This window comes from Equus przewalskii, chromosome 27, assembly GCF_037783145.1.
Source record: "Equus przewalskii isolate Varuska chromosome 27, EquPr2, whole genome shotgun sequence".
Taxonomy (NCBI): Eukaryota; Metazoa; Chordata; class Mammalia; order Perissodactyla; family Equidae; genus Equus; species Equus przewalskii.
This window is the reverse complement of record NC_091857.1, coordinates 11757206-11779048: the sequence shown is the minus strand read 5'-3', so window position 1 is coordinate 11779048 and position 21843 is coordinate 11757206. Positions and strand designations below refer to the sequence as shown.

The window sequence follows — 21843 nt, the reverse complement described above, 5'->3', positions numbered from 1 at the left end:
TAAAATTTTATCATGCTGTACACTTTAGCCAATTGGGGAAAAGGAAAAGGAGTTTTATAGTTAAAATCTGAAAGAGAGATTTACTCAATTGTTTTCCAGTTCAAAAATATGGTGAAAATAGACTATAAAATTAAGCTTAACATCAAATAGCTCCCTTTGCTGAGTAAACAAACATAAAATTAGAAAGAAAGAATGCTAGGCAATAAACCACCTAGCATTTATATTCTAATCAAATAATTCACAATCTAATAGAACTTTTAAAAATGGTTCCAAAATGAGTTAAGACAAACTGTATATTTGTAAACATAATTTTTTTCCGTTTTTCAGTTGCTCAAATTGGCTTGGCATAAATTACCTTCATTGTAAAAACTATTTTGCTTCTATGGCAATAAAGCCTTAATTTTTTTGGAATTACCCTAGACTAAGTGAAAGAGAAATATGGTTTATTTCTTTAAAACATGACTTCTCACTATGGTTTATTCTTTTTCTCTCTTTAACATCATAGACTCAAAATGCCCTTTTGTTTCTAAAGGAAACATTATGTTTGAGATTCAGTTTGCGGTGGCACCTGAAAAATGCAAATTCAAAAATGAAAGACACAAATCTTTTTCTACTGGATATTGGCAAAATTAAGGGAAATCTTGTCAGTTAGAATAAGGCACAACTTTATGATGTTAGTCTGTTGTCTTGTTCTTGGTAGTTATGTTTGTGTGCTCCCCACACACACAAAAAGAAAGAAATTGTCGTCCGTTGGGCAACTTACTTCTCTTTCTGTTGCTGTGGTGAACACACCACAGACTGTAGGAAACAGTAGAGTGTCACTAAGCTGGAGTTTTCATAGTGCTGTTATAATTGCTTTATTCTTCTTTGAATTGTCTTAATCTCCCCTTTTATTTGTGAATAATATGATAAGACCACAAATCTCGTATAGAGGCAACTTCAGTATTGTTTCAGAGATTGCATAAAGCTAGTCTCATGATGTACTTGTTGAGCGAATGAATGCCTGTAAATATGACTTCAGTGGCTCTATCTATCTCATTATGTCCAACAAGACAACTATCCATAAGTTCCAGAGTCACGTTATGTACAAACTAGCACTTTATCCACTGGGATATGGGTGAAAACGCTTCTTGGTTGAATAAATTTATATTTTGAATGTAAGATTTCAAAAAGTTCAAATTCTGCTAAATATGTTTCTTCTTCATTTGACTAATGGGACCATATGTTCTACATTTGTCCACTGCTTTTATGTAAAGTGGTTTGCTCTCTAAATTGATTTGGCATTCTTCTTTTTAAAGAGAGTATCATTAAGCCCGTGTGTGTCCCTTACAATTTCTGTGCATTAATAACAAGGGCAGCCTATTACCACTGAGTTTAGTGATTGAAACTTATGGTATAATAAAAAAAATAATAATTTGTTGAAGCAGCAGTTTGAAAGCCATTCTCAGTGTGAACAAGAATCAACTTGTCAGTCATTGTTTCCTGCCCTCTGCCAAAAAAAGAAAAAAGCTTAACAGTAGTTAGGGAGCTACTCAGTTGAAATCTCTAAGGATGTTTCAACCTATTTGTTATATTTTCATCCACCCTGTCCACGGATGAAAAGTGATGTGATCTTAACTTATTACTGGCTGAAAAGCAGCGTCAGGGGCTTTTCTGAAGTCCTTGTAATGGTTGTGACTAACCATGCTTAAAATCCAATTGCTATTTAAATCAGACTGTGAGGCCTTCTTTTACTGATACGACATTTGCTAGTCTGTGACTTGAATAGTTATATTCATCAGGTTCTTAGCTTTCGGGTAACACAAGGCTGTTTAACTCTCAAAAGACAAAAGATTTTTGAAATAATGATTATAGTGAGTGATGACAATCAGACTTAAATAAAATATTTCTCACATTGCTTATAGTTAACCCTGGGATGCAAAATAATTATGTTCTTAGAATTATATTTATAATTTTCAGTTTTATCAAACTCAGGCATCCTGTTCGTACTTGAATTATGAGACTGAAATCACTCTGCTGTCCATATTTTGTTGTAACATTACACATCATGCATTCTGATAATTTTCTTTTCTTTCTTTTTTTTTAATTTCTTTTTTATGTTCTCACCACACCATTGTAATGTCTACAGCTCGCCCTGTTGGTAAGTAGCCATCCTTCTATCCATTTAGCATGGCTCTGTACAATGCTTCATAACTCATGCATAGTAGGATTTGACGGAATGAAATTTATTTATTCGCCCATATTAAAACGTTGCTTGAGGGACTGTCTGCTGTAAAAGTTGCTCCTGATCTTTCCATCACTTTGATAAACCATTTTGTGGTGACTTTTGCTACTTAACAGTGAGTAGGTAACAATATTCATGTAAAAGAATATGTGAATGATTAATATTATAAACTGCTAACTTTTCTTGGAGAAAAAACCAATACTTCCTTTTTTCTTATATGTTTAAAATAATCAATTATTAGTTATGTTTGCTATGACTTAAGATAAAGGATTATGAACTAAATTAAGAAATTCTATTACTTTATGCACTTCTTTTATTCTAAGCTGCTTGGAGTCCTCGCTTTTTAAGGGTATTCTTAACTGCTGCATACTTATTATCTGCATGCCTATTTAAACAAAATTTAGCAGAATGCCTCAAGTTATTGTAAGGAGATGCTCACACTAAAAGGAGAAGGGAGGGATGAGCTGTGTTCTTTGGCATGAAAGGTTTGTGATTTTAATATGTCTCATCCTTCATTTGGCTTTGCAAACTTGAAGTTAGCTTGTGCTTGCCATACTTTAAGTGTAAATATTTGTAAATGTTTGGAAGATATAATCTTTTTAAATTCCTTGATTTAATAACCTTTCTGCATCTCTTTTAAAGTTTAGCTTAACCTACTGATAAATGTGTTTAAATAAAAGAAATCTTGGTAATTGTGTTATAAGTAAATGAATAGATGGATGCATAAATGGATGGGTGGGTGAACGAATAAATAAATTTAGTGCATTACTTATTTAATATACCAAGAGACATGGTAATAAGTTATTCAATTTGACACAACTTTATAAATGGTCCATCTAACTTCAAAAGCTTTCTTAATATACTGGCTTGACATTGCTGACATTTGATGTATATTGGCCCAAACTCGTAAGATTTTTTTCCCATTGGTTGAAATGTTAACAAACTTTATTTTTATGTAGTGTATTCTTACATGGATAGTGTACAAAATACAGGTGGTTTCCCAATCTGAATTTATGCTCTGCTGTTTCTGAGCAGTACTGTCTTTGCCGGTTAATATTCCTGAATCTCAGTGACTTTGTCCATAAAATGAAGAGAATAATGCTGAGTTATCAAAGCTGCTGTAGGAACGAATTGGGTTCAAGATTCATCATATATGTGAAAACATTTTGTATGCCAACATTGGTTAACATATTCCTGGTTTTTGAGACATACATTATTTCACATTGTAATATTTTTGAAGTACAGTTATGGCTTACAATTAACTTGAACATAATCTGTTGACTGTTTTTTCTTGACACACAATTATTAAATTGATCATGCTTTTGAGAATTGATGCTAGAAAATTGAATAATATCTTATAATGTTTAAGCCTTATTTTTTGTATTTGTAAGAATTCATATTAATGATAACTTTACATATCTAGGGTATGAAATCTAAAATTAAGAAGTGAATGGGAAAGAATAAGATAATAACTTTGCAAATTAACGGGAAAGTTCACATTTATAGATCTTCATATATGGAGAGCTTATGCCAATAAACTTTGACCACTTGATTTGTATTATTTCACAAGTTCCCAGAACATAGAAAAATATATTAATAATTTCCGATATATTTAATACTCATAAAAAATACATTGATTAGAAATGTGATGAACACAGAGTATTTAGAAGTATTTGTCATCTACAAGGCATTTTAAAGGTTATTTCTGTTTTCTATATTTGTTTGAAATGATTTCTTAAATTCCCATTGGACTGGAGCTAAACAATAGCTTCTTGACACATTGTACTTTATTCTGGGAAAGTCTGTCATTTCATAAATCTATCACAAATGACTTATGACAATGTTCAGACATATGAAGAACTGTACTTTAAACTTGACAACTACTATTAATTTTGGAAACTGAATGTTGGATATGCTTTTATTGGATCACCAAAGAAGAGATTGATAATGAGAAAATTAGTCTGTTTTTCTTCACTTTAACTTTCTATAACAATTTTAATTCAGGAATTACAGATACGTCAACTTTTATTGTAATGTCAGAAAGTATAAATCAAGTAAAATGAAGAAAAATTAAATATTCAAATAATAGAAAATTACATTAATATTAATATTTGTTAGTGGACTAAAACACAAGGTTTTCCACTTTGAAGCTCTTAGCAATAGCATTAAGGGTATTCTACAAAATAGAAGCCATAAAAAGGGAAGAAAATCCAACTTTTAATTTCAGTATAAATTAGGTGAAGAAATACATGCCAGGTATATAAAATTTAGAGAAAATTCAGGAGTAGAACTTATCTAAGTCTTTTGAAAGAAAATTAGAAATGTCTGTGGATTCTGTAATATTTCTAGATTCAGAAACCAATCACTACATTACATACCAGATGAAACGTCTTAGTCTGTGTGGAAAGCCCATTTAGAAATCATTACAAACTCCCAAACTGGGAGTTTTGTTTAAAAGGGTGGCTCTTATGAGCTGCATTTTCAGTTAAAGAATTTCTAAGTCTATACAATTCACGGTTAGAATAAACACCTTCTGGCCTGTAATTCTGAGAGTGTAAGAACAACTATTAATTTAGAGGATAGGAAGTGTGGGAAATTTTACTGAAAGCAGACAATCACATACTTGCCAGTGGAGGAAAGTATTTCACAGATTTCACTTACTCATCTGCACCATCTCAAAAAGAACCCTTTAATCCAACTTCCATGTTTCTGGTTACCACAAAATCTAGACAAATGCCACTTTGATAATTAAAAATCCCCCAGTCCTTTCTGCGGTTTAGACTTTTTCCATACTGTCCCAAAGGCATTCTTTATTTGAGAAGCAAAGCAACAGGGCATAGTTAACAGTGAATGCTGAAATATTCATTTGTTTATTTGGAAAATTCTTATGATGTGGGAACTGACAAAGAAAATGGTCTAAATAGGGATAAATATCTTGCTTCCTATACCCATCTGTCTTATTTTCTTTTGGAAGTCTTTCCCAAGCTTAAAAATAAAAAAGAACATCTATTTTGGAGATGGGCAACACATTTTTTCCTAGCAGCAACTCAAAACATCATGAGTAATTTGGAAAAGAGCTGTCAAATCTACCAGCTGCCTTGCCTGTGAAGCTGAGCCCTTGTCCGTTTTGTGTCTTGTGTACCATATGCTAGATGCTGATTGCCTCCAGTATGGAAACTAAAAACTGAGTATATCAGGTGAAACTTGTTTAAAATATCCAAACAAACTGACAATACACAACTTTATGGAACTTCTAAATATTTCCTAATTTACTGAGTCAAAAGTAAGTTTTCTTTTGATGGAAGAATATAATTGGCCACATGAGAGTTTATTAGTATTGAGAAATGTATATTCTTTGGCAAAATTCCCATCTTTTATTATTGTTATTTGAAAGAAGCAGCCACTATTCTAAACAGAAATCTATAGGGACACATTTTTTCAATCTTTTATTGATTTAAACACAAAATTAAATACATCCTCATTTTAGAAAGTTCTGTTTTGGGTTGAAGTGGAGTTTTGTTACAGCATGCTCTGAAGCGTTGAGGCTGCCAAGAGATCCAATAAAAAGTGAGTGGTTGAAAAGTTCATTCAGGGCAAATTCTAAAGCAGAATTATATTAATTACTTAAAGAAAAATGCAACTGATATTTTCGACTCAACCACTCTCCACCCCACCTTGAAATCTGGAAAATTTAATGTGCTGCCTATAATTGAAGTTAATAGTGGAAGTATTCCAGGGTTTTTTTTTAATTGGAAAGTATGTGTGAATCCTTTCATGTCAAAATCCACTTTTCTGCAAAAGGCATCCTGAGTGTGTCTTGCAAGGAAACCCATGCTTTCATTCCCTGCAGACTTTCTGCTTTGGACAAGCTGTTTCCCCGTGACCTGGGGTAATCACCTCCCTCCTACAAGGGCTTAATGTTTCCTGCACCTGCGCTAATGAGCTGCTTTAGGCAGAGTACCACTTAATTTTTATTAAGCATCACTGTTTTCATTGCTCCACGTTTTGATTAAATAGTAGGTAAAAACAAAATGCATTCTATTTTGTCCTGTATATTCCAACAGAGTTCCCATAATGTGAAATATTTAAAATATCTTAAGCTAATGCTAATTTTTAAAGTGAAAAACAAGCTCTAGTTACTTCTCATGCTTGACTGGTTTTAGCCACGGACTTGATTCTTTTGGAAGGGCCTTGTGTGTTTGACAGTGTCTGTTCGTTGCCTTTAACTTGGAGGGTGGATATAAAATGATCGGGTCATCCTTTTTTGTTGAGACATTAGTGAAAATGTTCAATTGTCTTGGTATTGAATGGTGCTGTAGTGAAGTCTGAGGCTTACAGAATATTTTTATTCTTGGCTGGGCTGCCCTTTTACTATTTGAATACCAATATAGTCTCTTCTTCCATAACATTGCTGGATGAGATCTTGGTCCTGATCACCTTGTATCTGACACTCCTCTGACAACAAGCCCCTCAAATCTGCAGATTCATGCATTAATTTACTCTATTTCAAGAATATTTTCTTCTGTTTTATCTTTGAATATTTTTTCTGTCACACTTTTCTTTGAATACATCAGTTTTTTTGACTTTTCTTTGTCTGAATTCCGTATTTTTTAACTTTGTAATAATTTTGAAGTCGTCCTTTTTATTTCATATTGTATGATTTCTTAATGCCTATTTACCATCTCCCTAACTTTTTCAATTACAATGATCATTTTTTCTTTTTCCAAAATGTATTTTATTCCTTTAAATTAATTTTCTCTTTCATTCATTTCCTTGCTCAGGAAAGTCTTCATTTCCACTTGTCTTTAAGCCCCTTTACCCCTTTTTCAGTGTTTTTGTTTGTTTCTGTTTCTAAGGAGAGGCCCTATTGTATATAATTTCATTTAGTCTATGGAAAACTGTTTATTCTAAAGTATTTCTGTTTTTCTCTGGGTAATTCTTGGAAGATACAGACTCTTTATCTCTCTTTGATTAATTGATTATGTTCTTCTCTGTCATTAATTAAATAAGAAATGAAGGTATAATTTGTTTTATTTTGTTTTATTTACATCCTGTTTTAGTCTCTATCTGATTATTAATCATCTAATTAACTGCTGAAGACTAGGGTTTGCAAGTTTGGAGAAGAGAAAGTGGGGAATTTCAGGGTCATTTGGTAACCTCTACTTGGACTGTTGTCTTAAATATTTTATCAAAAAACATGTTATTTTCTTTTCTATATGCTAGTGACCCTGGTGATACACAGCAAATCTCTTTAAATTACTAGCTTTCTGTATTCCATATGAGACTCCTTCCTCATCTCCCTTCATACCTCCTGCTTCATAATGAAGATGGTTTTAGGTGTATTAGTTTTCTACTGCTGCGTAACAAAACTGAGCAACTTAAACAGCAACCATTTATTAGGCCACAGTTCTACAGGTCAGAAGTCCAAACAGGCTCAACTGGGTCCTCTCCTTAGCCATCTCACAGACTAAAATCAAGGTGTTGACCAAGGTGAGCTCTTCTCTGGAGACTTTCCAGAACAATCCACTTCAAAATTCACTCAGGTCTTTGGCAGAACTAAATTCTTTGTGGTTGTAGGATTGAAGTCCTCATTTCCTTGTTGGCTGCCAGCCTTTGTTCATGGCCACCACAACCTCCGACATCAGCAGTGGTCTGTTGAATCCTTCACGTCCTTTGCTTTGTACCTCTCTGACTCCCCATTCCACTATCAGCCAGAGAAAATTCCCTGATTGAAAGGTCTCATGTGATGAAGTTAGGCCCACTTGAATACTCTCCCTATATTAAGGTCAACTGATTAGTGACCTTAACGACATCTGCAAAATCCCTTCTGTCACATAACATCACATAATTGTGGGAGTAACTCCAGGAAGTGAAGGTCATGGGGGCCACCTTGAAATTTTGCCATTCACAGTAGGCTTGACTTTTTCTTTCCTTCAATACCTTCTCCTCTGACTTCTGAATTTTAGCTGGTTATCTACAATGTCTCATATATTCCAAGTCTCTCTCTTAACTCTAAATCGCATTCTTCCCATCAAAGGATCATGGAGTGGGCTCTTACAATGTTGACAGATAATTTTAGTGAAATCGGTATTGATAGAGGATTGCGGATTGCGGCTGGTTCGTGTTCATCCTGCTTCCTCACTTTCCTCCCGACCTGACTATGTTTGGCAGGGATACTTCACAGATTGTGGTTCGGGTCTATGGTAGTTTTTCCATATTATTTATTTCTTTTGTTGTATTCAACAGAGGAAAGTAAAGCAGTAAGCCTCTACTCTGTTATCTTAGCCTAAATACCCAAAATTTTATATACTCACTAATTTTTGAATCTACCAAAATAAGAATAAAGTAAACACTAAGTATGTTAACTTAGTAGCTAAAATTAAAGTACTATAAATATAAAATATCAGGATGATATAAATACTCTGGCTCAAAACAGTATTATGAGATTAGTATTAAGAGATTTCACCAGCTATTGCCAGAAAGAAATAGCATTAACATTTTAGTCACACCATCTAAGAAAGTCAAGATTTTCGCTTTTATAAGTTATAGTAATTTGTAGACAGAGATATCATGATACATATATATACTGTAAAATATATATTATGATGTACATTATACTTAAATATTATGCATGACATTTGAATTACTACACTACTTATGTAAACACGTTAAATGTCACTCAAGAGAATACTATATAATTAGATTCATTAAAAATATATAAACTACCAAATTAAATTAAATTTGAGTTAAAATGTATCTGAATGTCTTTTTAAATCTCTCCTATGGCAAGCATTGCTTCCCAGATTTATTGGAGATATTATTTTCATCTGCCCTACAAAACTATTAACTCTTTGTCAGTAAATACATTGTTGTATTTATCTTTCTCCTACCTCTAAGTCTAGCATAACACTTACACGTGGTAGGGGCACACTAAATGTTGGTGCAGCTAATTAATACACACATATGCATACATAGGTAGTACTTGCCTAGAAAATGTTTATGCAAGCAGCTTTAAATAGTGCTATAAAAAGATTAAGCTACATTAATGGTAACAGACCAATCGCATAGTCCCCATTCTGCTAGTAGGAGATAAAATACAACAAAAAGAAGGCACTAATGAATTAGGATGGTGCCTTACTAAGCGTGTAATTAATGTTATTAAGAAACATTGCAGTTGCGTATTAAAATTCCGTTAACTAAGCAGCCCTCCAGCATCAGTACATTTGTTCCTTGGTTGCAAGTTTTCTTCCTTTTTTTTTTCTGATTGGCATCTTCATGCAATCTTCTTCTAAAAAAATGAGATAATGGGATGTGATCAGCCTTTGTGGTTTAGCTGGAGTGCTGACATGACATTTCTGGCAACTTGACAGGTTAAGTGAGTGAAAATGGATGTCTTGTCTCACCATTTACTTGAAGAGCCATTCTTTTTTAAGCTATAGATTTCCCCTCCTCACCCCCACATTTGCAATCCCTTCTACCCTCGATATGAGAAGGCTAGGTTTCCCAATTTAGGATTTTGAGAGGATTTTTTCACGACTCTTTCAACTATTCTCTTTCTGCTGGTGAAAAATGAGATTTTTTGAAAGAATAACATAGATATTGACTTATTTAAAAATTCATTAGTTTTAAGTTGATAGTAGTTTCTTTGAGAATTGACTATGCCTTAAAGAAAACAAAATTTTATTATTTTATTCTCAGTATTTTAGTCAGGAAAGCAAGTAGAAAAAGCAAAGTTACTATTGGTAAAAGACAGAATAATATGGCAAAATGTGATTTCTAATTCAGAATTTGTTTAAAATTTTGACAGATTTTCTAGAGAGTTCTCAATTTATAACTTTTGCAGAACTCAAAAATTCTATGAAACTTGCATGTTGAGTCTCAGAATGATTTCATTATAGTTACATGATTTCCTGTACTCACCTATAATTGAAATGAGATCTATTTTAGTAAACTGAAATATAATAAAATTTAAAATCCTCTATAAACATATCCAACTTAGTTACTTTATGAGTAAACTATTACCCTTATTGCAATGTAGAAATATTTAATACCATTACAGGATTAAATTGGACTTGCTAAAGCCAGTAGAAAAATCCAGGTTGCCACCAACGTAATCTTCAGTTTAACAGACCAACCTGGATTGCTAAAGGTGGCAATGAAGCCAGGTGAATGTTAGTGCATTGGTGCGGTCTGGGAAACTCATATCTCTAACATAATGCGCGCGTTTTCCCTCAATGAGGAACAACCTCCCACCCTTCTTTCCTTGCCTACTTAATCTCAAAGGAACAAATCAATCTCTTGCTCTCTCCTTTTCTCTCTCAATGCTTTCCTCAACTGTTGGAGACAGAGGGAGCCAAGTTACTCTCCTCGTAATGGTGGGACATCCTGTGTTACAATACGTTCATCATGTTGTATCATGCTTGATTGTTTTCATGTGAGTTTCCTCTAGTAGGTGGTGAGTTCCAGAGGACAGAGACCTTAGTACGCTTAGAACATAGCACAAAATAAAACCAGTAAATGTTTACTTAAAATAATTAAATAGTATTATGAGCTAAAGTGTCAACCAACATCTGAATTCATTTCTATCACAAACTTATTACTGTGGTGTTTTCCAATAATATGTTGTCTTAAAAGAAAGTTAAGGCCAAGTACAAAATGGCTATGTGCGTATAGCTGTTTATTATACCACTGTTTTTATATGCTTGCCTATGACATCCAAAAATGCAAGGTATTTTGAACCAAATGACTTTACTCTTTTCAAAGGCATTCTATCTACTCTAGATAATCGTAGAATTATTTAATTTTGACATTTACATTGTTTATTTTCAGGGAGGAGCATATTATGTTTGACTATAAATTGAAGAAAATGGTTTTAACCACCATCACAAAATATATGCATACTTTTTTGTGTGTATGTCACTCTTATCATCAAAACTCAGTATCTTTGGCCTTCTTTAGAATTGCCTTCACCCTTCTATACATGTCAGTTTAGAAGGCCACTTCTTATTTAGAAAGTCACAATTCAGAAGGTCATACTATATAAAACATTTGTCTAACTTCATGGCCTAATTTATTCATCAGAGTTTGAATAACTAGGAGTAACTTTTAGAGTTTTAGATATTACATGAGCCCTCAAAAATTAGTCTTCCCACAATCAATAAATTCCATAAGAGTGGTTAAAAAATGTAGGGAGCAATAGCTGCATAATTGCAATGCATATTTACTCATACAAGGATTGAATGCAATTTGTACATGTGAGACTTCTCATAGGTGGAGAGTAGAATACAAACTTTAAATAGATGAAGAATCTAAGGATTGTAATTTATTATAGTCATTCTATTCTCTTTGACCACTTACTTTCCTTTCCATATTTATGAAAGCAGTAAACCATTTAGTACTTTTACTTTTTCATTTTGACATTGAAAAAGCAGATATTAGATTATTGAAAGAAAATGTATACACATTGGTTTTTATCATGGAATAAGACTTTTTAATATTACCTAGAAGTAAGGTACTGGATGAGAAAGAAAACATATCACTCATCTAGAAGAGTTATTGGCACGGACTCAGTAAGAAAATGGTTAATTGGAAAGGTAGATTATTTAGCAATTTGATCATTTGTACTCCTCAAAAATAGTGACAAATGAATAAAATATGATTAAATGGGCTTTATAAAAATGATCATTTTAAACCCTATATCCCTAAATTATGTTTTCCATTATAAATGCATTTCTTCCTCTAAGATGAATTATGTGTTAATAAGCTTCAAATCAAATATTTTATGACATTGTGCATTTCCAATATTATTAGCAGAAATTCTTTTGAAATCTAGTGAAGTGTTAAATAGTAAAAATTAAAGGGAATTAAATAAGTTGAAGAAACAATCATTTATCAATTATAAGCCAATCTATTCTGATTATAAACTGAGTGAACATTCATCTCTTACTCCTGTTCTATATTGCATTTTAATGAAGTGACTTCTTATTATCTGTTTCTTGTTGGTTATGGTAAACTTATTAACTAACTTTTTGCAGGAACTTCTAGAGTTGGTTGTTCCACATGCTTATATTTTTCTACATTATTTTTGTTCACTCTGGGATGATAGCTACTCATTTATAGTCTTTGGGTCATAAAATCTGGGGTAGGGGCCATTCTCTACAGAGGGACATATCAGAATCAGTTAGGAGATTTTCTCAAACAGCATGTTTTCTTTGATGTCCCTCCACCCAAATTACTACAATAATGTGTCACTATCACTGATGGAAATATGTCATATCCTTCAGGTAGGATGAGATGGGAAAAACACTGAGTATTTGTTTTTGATCAAGAATTATTATTATTATTTTTTAATTTTCTATTCCAACACATTCATTTAGTGTTCACTATTTGGGGTTTTTCCAGGCCAAATAAAGACACTATTTCAATGAAAATTGGTACACAGCACCCCACACCAATAAGAGCTTACAAGTGAATTGAGGAAGCAAGACACATAGGCAGGGGAAAAAGTAGAGAAATAAGGGAATGTAAGCAAAGACAAGTACCTTAAAGTGGAAAGAACACAAGAAAAGAACAAGATTGGAGTGTGTTCAGGTTAATCATTGTTGACAAGGTGGATCAAAGGATAATAGATATCAAGAGGGGTTAACCCTAAGAACAAGCAAATACGTATGTGAGTGATTGGAAGTAGGCTGGTCTGCTGAAATGCTGGAGCTAGTTTGGGCCAGTTGATTGAAGCCAAAATGCTACACTGAGGAGAATAATACACAAGCATTGCAATGACAAGCAATAGAAAAAGCACTGTCGATCTTTGATAAAGAATGACTTGAAATAAGTATACTAAGTATACTTAAGAAAGGTTGTATTTATAGGTAGCACAGAAAGAGAAAGATCATAGGCTTATGCTACTTTAATAATAAAGCAATTATTCAGGAAAAACATAAAATTATGATTTTATGAACATTATGCCATGTTGAAAATTATACTGTATGATTCTTACCCTTCTGTTTAAGACTAGACATAACAAATTCTCAATTAATCAGGTCATGGTTTGAAGTGAACCAAATTAACCTAGCAGCTCATTGTTTAAGAGGTCCAACTATGGCATCGGATGGGCCTGAAGTCAAATCTGTTCTCCAATCTATTGTTTTAATCTTTAAAAACCTGTGTATCCTTAATAAGATTCAGTTTACTGGTCTTTACATCAGAAAGGTAGTAGTTACGAAAAAGGGCTCTTTGAATATTAAATGAGATAATGCTTGTGGATGGTTTAACACAGTCCCTGGCACTTAATAAACACTCAGTTAATGTTAATTATTGTTATTGTGTTAAGCAGTTTGTGACTCAGCAAATCTTTACCACAAGCAAATGATGGAAGAGTGTGCTTTTCAAATATGCATATAAAATATATTAGAATTTAACAAGCAAAAAATATTAAATAGCAAAAAAAATTATTTTCTACTTGAGTTTAAGATACAAAGTTCAAAATGTTTATTATGACAGAATAGGAAACTTATTCACTCAGGCACAAAATTATACCTGAAGAGAAAGAGCTGCTGAGTGGGCTAGTAAGCACCGTGTCACACGTGAATGTATGCAGCTGCTGCATGAATATCTCCATGATCGTGCCTGCCATGGAAAGTCAGATTTTCCTGTAGAAACAACTCTGAACATGATGTGATTAACCTTTAGGGTCCCCCATCCCCTCATCTCCAAGCCTACCTCATGCATGGCCTACGCCCGCTACTCCTGTTCAGCCATCTGATTTCCCTATTACCACTCCCTCTCACCAACGGGCATTAGCATAACAGAGCTGTAGCGTGACTTTGATTGAAGCCAGCTTGGGCTGAATGCAGTATCAAAGCACAATTTAGCAGAAATCAAATCTAATTTACTGTGCATTGTATTTAAATTCTCAAAAACACAGTTTCAAGTGAATAGTACCAAACCTCTAATCTTAATTGACCTTTTTAAATTTGGGTCTACTTCCCTGGAAATCACACCACATACTTTTCTGATAGAGATATTGTGTTTGTTTGTTTGTTTGGTGAGGAAGATTGTCACTGAGCTAACATCTGTGGCCAGTCTTCCTCTATTTTGTATGTGGGATGCCTCCACAATGTGGCTTGATGAGCCGTGTGTGGGCCCATGCCCGGGATCCGAAGTCATGAACCCTAGGCCACTAGGAGCACGGAGCACGTGAACTTAACCACTTTGCCACCAGGCAGGCCCCTAGAGCTATTGTTTTTAACTTTTGTTGATTGAACACTGAACTGTGCCACTCTGTGTTTTTCATCTCTTTTCTTGCTATAGCTGAAGCAATAAGGTATAATCACTTAAAAGATTAAGCAAGTAGGTTATTACATCATGGTTACAAAAGATTTGTCTAATGCTTTTGGGTTTTAGTGAGGATATAAATATGTATTTTATAGTCTTCTGTCTTAGAAATATATAAGAAAATTGCCATTTCTATAACTAGCATATTCTTTTGGAGTTTATAACACAATCTCTTTAATTCACATTGGGTTTAAATGTGTGTTTTGAATTGTCATCTTGAGGACCTAATGGTGTTTTTTTATATTTAATGAGAGCCATCACAGAAAATCAGTTTTACGTATAGCAGACATTGTGCTATTGTGCTGTGTTGATAAAATGCCACCTCTCTGCCTACACCCTCCCATTGGTGCCATCAACCAAGTACTGTCTTTTCAAACCATTTTTGCTGCCACCTGGCAGAAATTCTGAAACTGTGACGTGTTATCAGAAGAATTACTGATGAAGTTTTTCATTTCAAAACCTCAAAATAAATTCCTTTGGCCGATATCCCTTCGCAGAAGATTGCAGTATAGATCTTGGGCAGAGAAAGAGAGTCTGCAAAAGTGAAATTGATGGATACAATTCGTTTTGGTGGTCCACCTTCACGTGCCAATAGGAAAAGGATGTATATTTTCAAAGACTTGAATACTCTTTAAATGTTTTGCTTTGTTAAATACTTTAAAATGTTTAGTTGTTTTTTAATTTAAAAAATGATAAGGTGATTCCAGTTCCAGTGGGATTAGTGTGGCTTAAATTCTGGTGACAAGAAACTATTTGGTACATTAGAAATACAGTGTATTTATAATAACCTAGAATAAAAGTACAATGTAAATAAACCTCACATGGAAGGATATTTCATTGCATGAATAACAGAAATGCTGATAGCTTTTTCGTTGGTGGGCTTTAAAAAATCAGTATTAGGTAAAAACTCAAGACATTTTGATTGCTTGGTCTTTTTAGATTATATCATCAGTGGTCAATATTACATCATGATATTGCAAAATTTCTTTGTCCTTTAAAAGTTCCAAAGAAATGCTCTCTTTAGGTGCTACTGTGAATAGAAATTCTCAACCAGATTTTCTGCCCTAACTTACTATGATTTTCCAACCTCGCATCTGCCCTTTTTCTTTCAAAAACAGCATTCTTTCTAAAACACAAATCTTATTATACCTTTCTTGCATAAATGTCTTTGAACAGATCTGCATACTTTTCAGGGCAAAATTTAAGTTCCTTTAGCAAAAATTATTTGGCCCTACCTACATCACTTTCGCATCCCTAAGTTTATTCTTGAAATCATTTACACTCCCTTAACACATTCAGATCATAGGTCTTTGCCTTTTGTCGGCTTCTTTCCATCCCAAGTGGCCTGACTCCTCTTCATCTAGTGCGCTCTTACTTGTGCTTCAAAACACGACTCCAGTGTAGCCATCCCCTGGCATCTTCCCTCATCGCCTGGTCCAGTTTGCGGCTCTTTCAGGCTTTCTCCCTCAATGCTCTCTGCATTTTTCTATTATTATTCAAATCAGACTCTGCTGTTTTTGTTTTTATTTATTCACTTACTTAGAAGTCTCTGCTATAGGCCAAATGAACAATTTTTTATTTGGCTTTCCATCCCCTGTACCAAACAGAATGTCTCATCATTTGTAGTCAATCAATACATTTTGAATGAATAAATGGATGAATCATATCTTTTCAGGAAAGTGGATGGATAGATGTGGTCATTTGCTAGTCCTTATCTTGGGGTCTGTGTTTTAGCAGCTGTGTTAAAATTGCAAGATCTGGATTCCAGAAGCATTTTGCAGAATCACTCATCTACTAAAAAGTTTTTGAAAGCTTGAAAAATCAAATTCAAGGAAGTCTGTAGTTGTATTTAAACTACAGGTGATTTTTACTGAAATAGATAAATAGACAGATGCAGAGTAAGCATAATATACTTAAAAATATACAATATGTCTTCATTGCTTTCACTTCATCTTTCATTTGATGATTTCAATCATATATTCTCCATTACATTTTGAAAATTATATAAATGAGGACCTCATAGTGCATATGGGGCTCTAAGGTTTTACTAACTAGTTATGTGAGCCAATTTAAATTTTTCTGGTCAAAAGAAGTACAAATGAACTAATAAGCTGAATACGTGAGTTTTATCAAAGACTGGTAACTGATTTTGACTAAATTGACTTTTTATTTTTGATAATGAGATACAAGCTAAGTTACTCAGTACTTCTTGCTTAGTGTCCATATTGGCACTAAAGCTTTCTTTTATAGGGTTACCAACAAGTAAAGAACTATACATGGATTTTTAAGTTCTTCTTAATATATATATATTTTTGGATATTACAGACAATAGAGACCATCTTAAGTCTTTGTGGTGTAAATATCTGATGATTTCACATCTCTACTAAAAAGTGGTTACTGCATTGTTTTAAGAGGTGTTCATAAAGTAATTTTGTAACGTTGATTTAAACTATCATTCTTATTAGAAAACATAGAACAAAAATCAATATGTCTACTGATTCTGTGGAATTGAGAAGAAATAACAAGAGCATTGTAAGAAGCAAGCAATCTCCTGAAAATACAAGGCAACATAAACCACATTCTGTTCAAATAGATCCATAAATCTGGATTCTCCATTCTGTTATACTGAGTCTTCTGTTATCTATAGTTATAGAAGAAAATTTCCCTTAGTAGATTTATTCTTTCTGTCTCTGGAGTATGTGTTGAATGTGTTGAATTAGGAGGCAGTTTAATAGAACGGCGAAAAAGAAGTCACTACAAATCTCAGTGAAGCTTTTGAAAAAATGCTGCCGCTGTTTCTAGGCGAGCATTCTTGTGAGAATGAGTAACTGGCTGTACGTCTGCGGCTATCCTACATTTACTCCGTTCTTGGACCTGCACATATGTACTCCTGTAGGACAGAAAGAATTCTGAGTAAAGGCCTTTACTGAATGTCACTTATTGTTAGAATTCTTTAGAGTTCAAATTTTAGGATTGTTGCCATGTACACCAGGTTCTAAAAATTAAAGTTGATTTTAAAGTTTTTTTCTTGGTCTTAAGTTTTCTAGCATAAACAATGAGTTAAAGTGGAAACAGATGATTAGAAAAGTCACGGAATAAACATGCTGTTCTCTCTTCAACAGGAGTGGATTTTGGTATGAAGAAGATGTCCCTGTGAAAACTTCAGTTATTCTGTCTTTCTGTCTACTGTCTTTCATTTTCTTCTTTCTCTTTACAGTTGGTCCCCAATTTAAATCTGAACTTTCTTAGGATTGTGACTCCCATCCTTTTCTTTTCTTTTCTATTGGGGTTGCTTGTCTCAGGTCTCGTTATCTTCGCCTACGCCATTTTACTAGTCTTCCAACAAGGCTCTCCACTTTATTGACTAATCTTCCTCCTCCACAATCTATATTTAGTAGAAGGTTAAAGTTTTCCAAAATTTTTCTTTGCATCTATCACTCCTCAGCTTACAAAGAGTCAAAATAAAATCCTCACTTTGTCTTCTTAGGACTTTCTTAGGCCGGGTCCAAATCTATCTTTTGTAGCCAATGATGTTTACACAATGGGGAACTTCCATTCCTGCAAGATTACACACTCTATACTAGATGTGTTCTTGCTCCTTGACTTTGCTCAGTAAGTTCCTTCCTTCAAATATGTTCATTTCTCCACTTATCTAAATGCCACCCTTTCCTCAAAGCCCCATAATGTTTACTTCCTGCAAAAAGCCTTTCTTCACAGCTATCATAACACAAAGGGATCCCTCTCTCCTGAAGTCCTATCACACTGACTATATGTACTATAACTTAAGTGCTCCTCCGCTGTGCTCTGAAAGTACCTCTATCATTGGATTTAACCGCAATCTCAGATAATTGTTGTTTTAGTTTTTCTGTTGTCGTTGTCGTCATCATCATCTTGTTTTGTATTTTTCATTAGACTGTGAGTTCATTGATGGCTGCATGATAGATGCTTTTTATCTGAGTATCTTTAGTGCCCAATAGGGAGCTAAAGATGTGTATCAGTAGTGCCCACAGTGCCCAGTAGGGAACTAAAAACTTTATGTTCCAATAGGGGAACATAGTAATTGTCTGGCTGATGCTTATTTATCTAAATGAAATGAATTAAATAGAATCAACCACTTCATACATTTCTTTATGTTGTTAGTTATTTTTGTATGTAATTCCCATTTCTTCAATTCTTAGATGTCTTCAAAACTTCAACTCTCCCATTCTAGAATATTAGCACTTTGAGAATAAGGATCATATCTTATGCCTTCTGGTCCCCCTGCACCTGCTACACTGTCCTGCAAGTATTACCAGAACAATCAATGTTTGTCAATAGATTGATTTGACAGGAAGGAGATGTTTGAGTAGTGGAGTGAATCTTTTCTGGCTTCATTGAAAACACAAAACCAAGTAGGGAAGCCATGCTTTTTCTTAAAAATGTTACAGTATCATTACAAATCTATTTTCCTATGCAAGTATATGGTCTAAGGGATTACAATGTACAACATTTAAAATGTGTGGACTAAGTTTACTTCTTTCCTCACGTTTGATAGACTGCTCTTTCCTTTCCCCATTGTGTTTTGAAAATTGCTTAAAAATAAATCAAAACCTGTAGCCTCTGTCTGGCACTGAGCAATCTACCTAGTACCAGATTTTCCCTCTGATATCTTTTTCTTTGTCAATGGTTTGTATTTACACGCTTTCTTTCCTTTTAAATTATAGCTCCTCCACAGTTTGTGGTTAGGCCAAGAGATCAGATTGTTGCTCAAGGTCGAACAGTGACATTTCCCTGTGAAACGAAAGGAAACCCACAGCCAGCTGTTTTTTGGCAAAAAGAAGGCAGCCAGGTGAGTGTGAGCCTTGACTGCTTTTCTGAAATCTCTGAAATCCCGTCTCTGCTGCTCCTCAAAATTTGCCTTGCCTTCTTGTTATCAGTGTTGAATTTATTTTATTTCTAAAAAAGACAGCAATTAATTCTAAAATAAGTGCAAGTCAGATGTTCTAATGTAACATCCTTTGTTTTCTGGTGTTAATTTTCTAAAATTATCTATCTTACATAGAATAGATACAATGCAGTGTAACTAAATTATCTTAAAAAGTCTACCCAAAACCTCTGTAGCTATTTAAAATCTCTGAATAGAAAGGTTCTTTTGCTTTCTTGCATTGAGCTACGTTGGGATGATTAAGTGAGTTAGTACATATAAAACACTTAGAACATCCTGCAAACCAGTCAAAAATATTGCCATTATTAATCAGCCTAGAAATTCCTTTTCATAGATAGATAGCACAAATACCTTTTCTTTATCATTAAGTTAAGCATACTTCCATTTAAGAGTGGGAGAAATGTTTTCTTCCATCATCCCTTCTGGATTTCTTCATAGCAGAGTTAGAAAGGAAATAATACATTATACACCAGAAGGAACACAATACTTGTGTGTTCTTTGCTGTGCCCTGGTTTGTCCTCTCAGAGCCCTCTCTGGGCAGCCTGGCCTCTCAGATTCTCTGCTAAATGTCAATTGGATACAACACTTTTCTCATTTTGGACTTGGTCCAAACTTGGACAAGCACTTAGCCTCTAGGTTCTGAGGCAATGAGTGGAATTTCCAGCTTAAGCCAGATCAGAAATTGTGTTCTTTGTCTAAAAATTTATCTGTGCATTCCTAAGAGACCTAGAGATATTTTGTTATAGACTTTCCAGCACCATCCCCAAGGAGACATATAGCTCTCAGGAAGGGACCTACTGGTGCTCCTTCTCAGCACCCTCTGTTGGTAATCCAAATTCTGGAATAATTTCCTGGATAATGGAAACCATGATTAGAAGTCTCAGGAAATCTAAAAACTTTGCCAGAGATGGGAAGTGTTTTAGACTATATTAAGAGAACTGTTGATCAGAACTCATGTATGACTATCTGGGTAAATTGGCCTCAGGAAGTCGTCCTCAGCCATCGTCTTTAATTGTTGTGGGTTCCTATATATTCCTGTACCACCACAAGCTAGAAGTTGTAACAACTCAATATGGATGGGCAAATTGTCTCTCTTCCTTTCCTCAACGCTCCATGTTGGATTCACCTCCCCTCTGATTTGTGGAATGTTAAAGTAGTGGTGGGAAGATAAAGTGAAGCAATGATCACTGCCTTACCCACATCAGAATTGCTCCAGGCTCTAAGTCCCATCTTTTTTATCAGTTAATAGCTATAAAACAAATTTTGGAGGAAAACCTCTCCAACTCTAAAGTGAGTGTAAAGCAAAATGACCTGGTTATAACACATGTGCACACATAAACATACCCTGGAAAAGGAAAGAATTCTAAAGCCATTTTCCCTCCTTATGATTGTACAATCTTTGTAGCACTATTTAACTTTACTGGAGCTCATTTTCTTAATCTAAAACATAAGGATAACCCATTTTACTTCACATAAGTTATGAAGATTACATGATTAAGTTAGTTTATCTGTAAAAGACCTTTACACATTATGAAGGTCAACAAGATTTTAGAAATACGGAAAATGCAGAATGCACCTGCCTCCGCCTGTGTCCTGGCTGAAGGGGCAAGTTCACGGTGCTGCTCAGGTCAGGGCTGCCAGGGCCTGAAGTCTCCCTCTGTCTGGACACTAGTGCCCAGCACTGAGGAGGAGCTCAGCACCACTCTGGTCACCTCTGCCCCAGACCCACACAATGCCTGAGAAGGCGGGGATAGGTGAACGCCAGAGAGCCCCGGAAGCTCTGTGAGATTCTTCCTCTTGCCTGTAGCTCCCTCCCTCCACCCACCTGGGGGCTGTGGAGACCATCAAAGTTACTCCCTCAAGCCACTGATAGTAAATATAATGATGGAAATATTTATTTATAAATAATCTAAATATAATGATGTAAAGCAATTTGATTGTTGAAAATTTACACTTTAAATCCATGTATTGAGTCAAATCCCATTATAACATCTTGTTATTATATAGATACAGCTCTATCATGTGTAAATCACGTGCCCTAAAATAGCTCCAGATTGATGTAAGAAACTGCATAAAATGTATATGAGTCCTGTAGCCCAATAAACATGATATTTAAATATACTGCATTGTGTTTTAATGGTTTTTAAAGAAGTAATGACCAAACAGCATTAAAGTATTTTTTTTTTCCTGTTATTTGACAAAGTGGCATGTAATTCCAGAGATATTGATCTCTGGAAAAAAATTTCCAGTTAGGTAATTTGATTTGATTATAATCTTAGGTCTGGTTTTCTTTACTTCACCTATCTCCCTCAAATCAGAGAGAAAAAAAGAAAGAGGGGGACAGAAACTGTGAATAAGAACA

At 34.3% G+C, this 21843-nt stretch overlaps 1 protein-coding gene across 36 annotated transcripts in view; it reads left to right on the top strand.

The window, feature by feature from the left end:
* ROBO2 (roundabout guidance receptor 2) overlaps positions 1-21843 on the top strand; it is a 1565981-nt gene that overhangs the window by 1442876 nt on the left and 101262 nt on the right. For 18 of the 36 annotated variants that reach the window (XM_070597556.1, XM_070597584.1, XM_070597583.1 and 15 more), the window contains 2 exons: positions 2129-2140; positions 19261-19385. In XM_070597556.1, the coding sequence (XP_070453657.1) occupies positions 2129-2140; positions 19261-19385 (137 nt within the window). The remainder of the gene's footprint in view (positions 1-2128; positions 2141-19260; positions 19386-21843) is intronic. The other 18 variants (XM_070597586.1, XM_070597587.1, XM_070597572.1 and 15 more) reach the window with 1 other exon arrangement.